General features: G+C 39.8%; 1 protein-coding gene across 1 annotated transcript in view; it reads left to right on the top strand.

Annotated features, from left to right (window-relative positions):
* The window catches only part of ZNF638 (zinc finger protein 638), an 80,006-nt gene that overhangs the window by 12,959 nt on the left and 64,887 nt on the right, over nucleotides 1-2,160 (top strand). Inside the window, 1 exon segment of the mRNA XM_025213296.1 lies at nucleotides 1,398-2,160. This exon segment is cut by the window's right edge and continues 24 nt beyond it. Coding sequence (XP_025069081.1) covers nucleotides 1,398-2,160 — 763 coding nt within the window.

Here is a 2,160-nt window from a genome sequence, read left to right as displayed (position 1 = left end):
CTTAAAGAGGAGGTTAGAAAACAATTTAGCTGGGGTTATCTGAACCCAGTACTCTTTCCTGCTTATGCAGGGGGTCCGACTCGATGATCTATTGAGGTCCCTTCCGACCCTAACATCTATGAATCTGTTTGGGAGTCCGTTGATGAATTTTGATTAATTTACTGCTGTCATGAATAGGGCTCTGAGAGCAGTCAATCTGGAGATATTCAGCCCCAAAAGTTGGTCCTCTGCATTGATTAACTCAGATCGGGGCTTCTAGCCCTTGAACAGTGAAGTTTAGAGAATTCCCAGTTGCTACATTTGTCTCCTATTGGTTTCTTCCATTGGTTGATCTGCAGTTTCCCTAGGTGTTAATTGCCGCCTGCTACTGTGTTACATTATTCAATCACTGATTCACTCGGTCTTTCAGGGACCCGCCTAATACAGGGAATCCTGGGTTTGATTTCTGTCCTTGCTAACATTGTTACAGTGTATAACTTCTAAAACTAAAACGCATTTAGTTAAAAGGTAAAGAGTATAAAATATAAGCTACAAGAGTAATGCCATGGCACACAAATAGATAAAAATACCAAAATACAAGGGGAGATACAAAATGCACACATACAAACTTTTTAAAACACAATTCCTTACAGAGAAAGAAAGAAAGAAGAAGGAAGAAAAGGTAGAAGAGGAGAAACATATCCAAAGAGGGGAAAGCAAATGCAGGCAAGAGGAAAAGGGGGCTTTCTGCTACACTGGTATTCCTGAAAACCCATGTAGCTTCTTCCAAATAAGAGCATTTTGACTTCATTAAGTACTAGATTCCATGTCTTACAAAATAATTTGATATCTAACTTGTGGGACAGATTTCTGATCCTTACATAAGCAAAGTTCTCTTTTTGTAATTCATGTTTTTCCTGTAGCTTTGGAATTAAATTGTTTTCTTAACAGAAAAAAAAAAATTGGATTTCACATTGTGATATGGAAAAAAAAAAACTTCTAGCGACTTGAAATAATTAAATAGAAAAAAAAATTATACATCTATCTATCGATAGATGAATAGATATATCCTTGAAGAGTAAGAATTCAGCTTTTAGAAGATGCTCTTGAGAAGAGAGTAGTACATCAGTTGGATATCCTTCTGTCTCATGTATGATCCTGATAATCTTGTATCTGGTAAAGTACACTTGAATAAGATTTGTCCAAGCTAGGAGTGGGGCAGATCTTTTAAAATTTAAATATAATACAGATTTTTTTTTTAATGCTGGGAAATAATACAAACAAACAAATAAAACCAACTGCTTTATGGATCTCTCCCTTTTTTTAAAATGTTTTGCTCGCTGGCTGTAGAATCCACTGCATAAAGTGGTTTAAAAGTTTTTAAAAAAAAAATCTAATATTTGTCTTTTAACTTTCAGCTTTGTGTTGTTCTTGGAAAGTTTCGCACCACTTGTGAATTCCTTGAACCTTGGCATTGCGAGCCCATTTCTCTTGGGCCCTCCTCCTTTACAGCTTGCTCAGATTAAGACGCAGTTGGCTCTTCAGCAGTTGACTTCAGTTGCCTCAAGCAATTCTGCACCACCTTATGCTTTGCTAAATCAGGCGTTCCTGAAAATCGCCATGTTTGGTCCCAGAGGAACGTTGCCTCCTCGGCCAAGAGGACCTAATCCATCTGGCACAAACCGTCCAGGAGCGTATAGGGGAGGTGGAGTAGGAGGCCTTCAGAGAGAGCCTGCACCTGGAACGCCTCGTGGGATTCCACAAAGATACGGAGGACAGGAAGGTTTACAACACCCTGCGGCACAGAGAACGAACGTTCAGGTAACTCATCATAGAACTGATCCAAGGCAAGTCAAGGAGAACACAAATTTGCAGGAAGAGCAAAAGGAAAAAGTTCGTGCATCCCGTTGGGATAGCAGCCCACACTCGAGTGGAACCACCGTTCAAAAGCAGGCTGGTTCGTCCCAGATGACAGCACAGAATACAAATGTACAGAGTCGTTACACAACAGAAAGTGCCTCGAGTATTTTAGCAAGTTTTGGATTATCTAATGAAGATTTGGAGGAGCTCAGCCGTTATCCAGATGATCAGTTAACACCTGAAAATATGCCACTAATTTTGAGAGATATACGAATGCGGAAGATGGGTCGCCAGTTACCCAACGTACATTCTCAGAGCAGA

The sequence above is a fragment of the Alligator sinensis genome, unplaced genomic scaffold, assembly GCF_000455745.1.
Source record: "Alligator sinensis unplaced genomic scaffold, ASM45574v1 scaffold1408_1, whole genome shotgun sequence".
NCBI lineage: Eukaryota > Metazoa > Chordata > Crocodylia > Alligatoridae > Alligator > Alligator sinensis.
The sequence above is the reverse complement of the archived record's forward strand: the minus strand, read 5'-3'. Positions and strand labels throughout refer to the sequence as shown.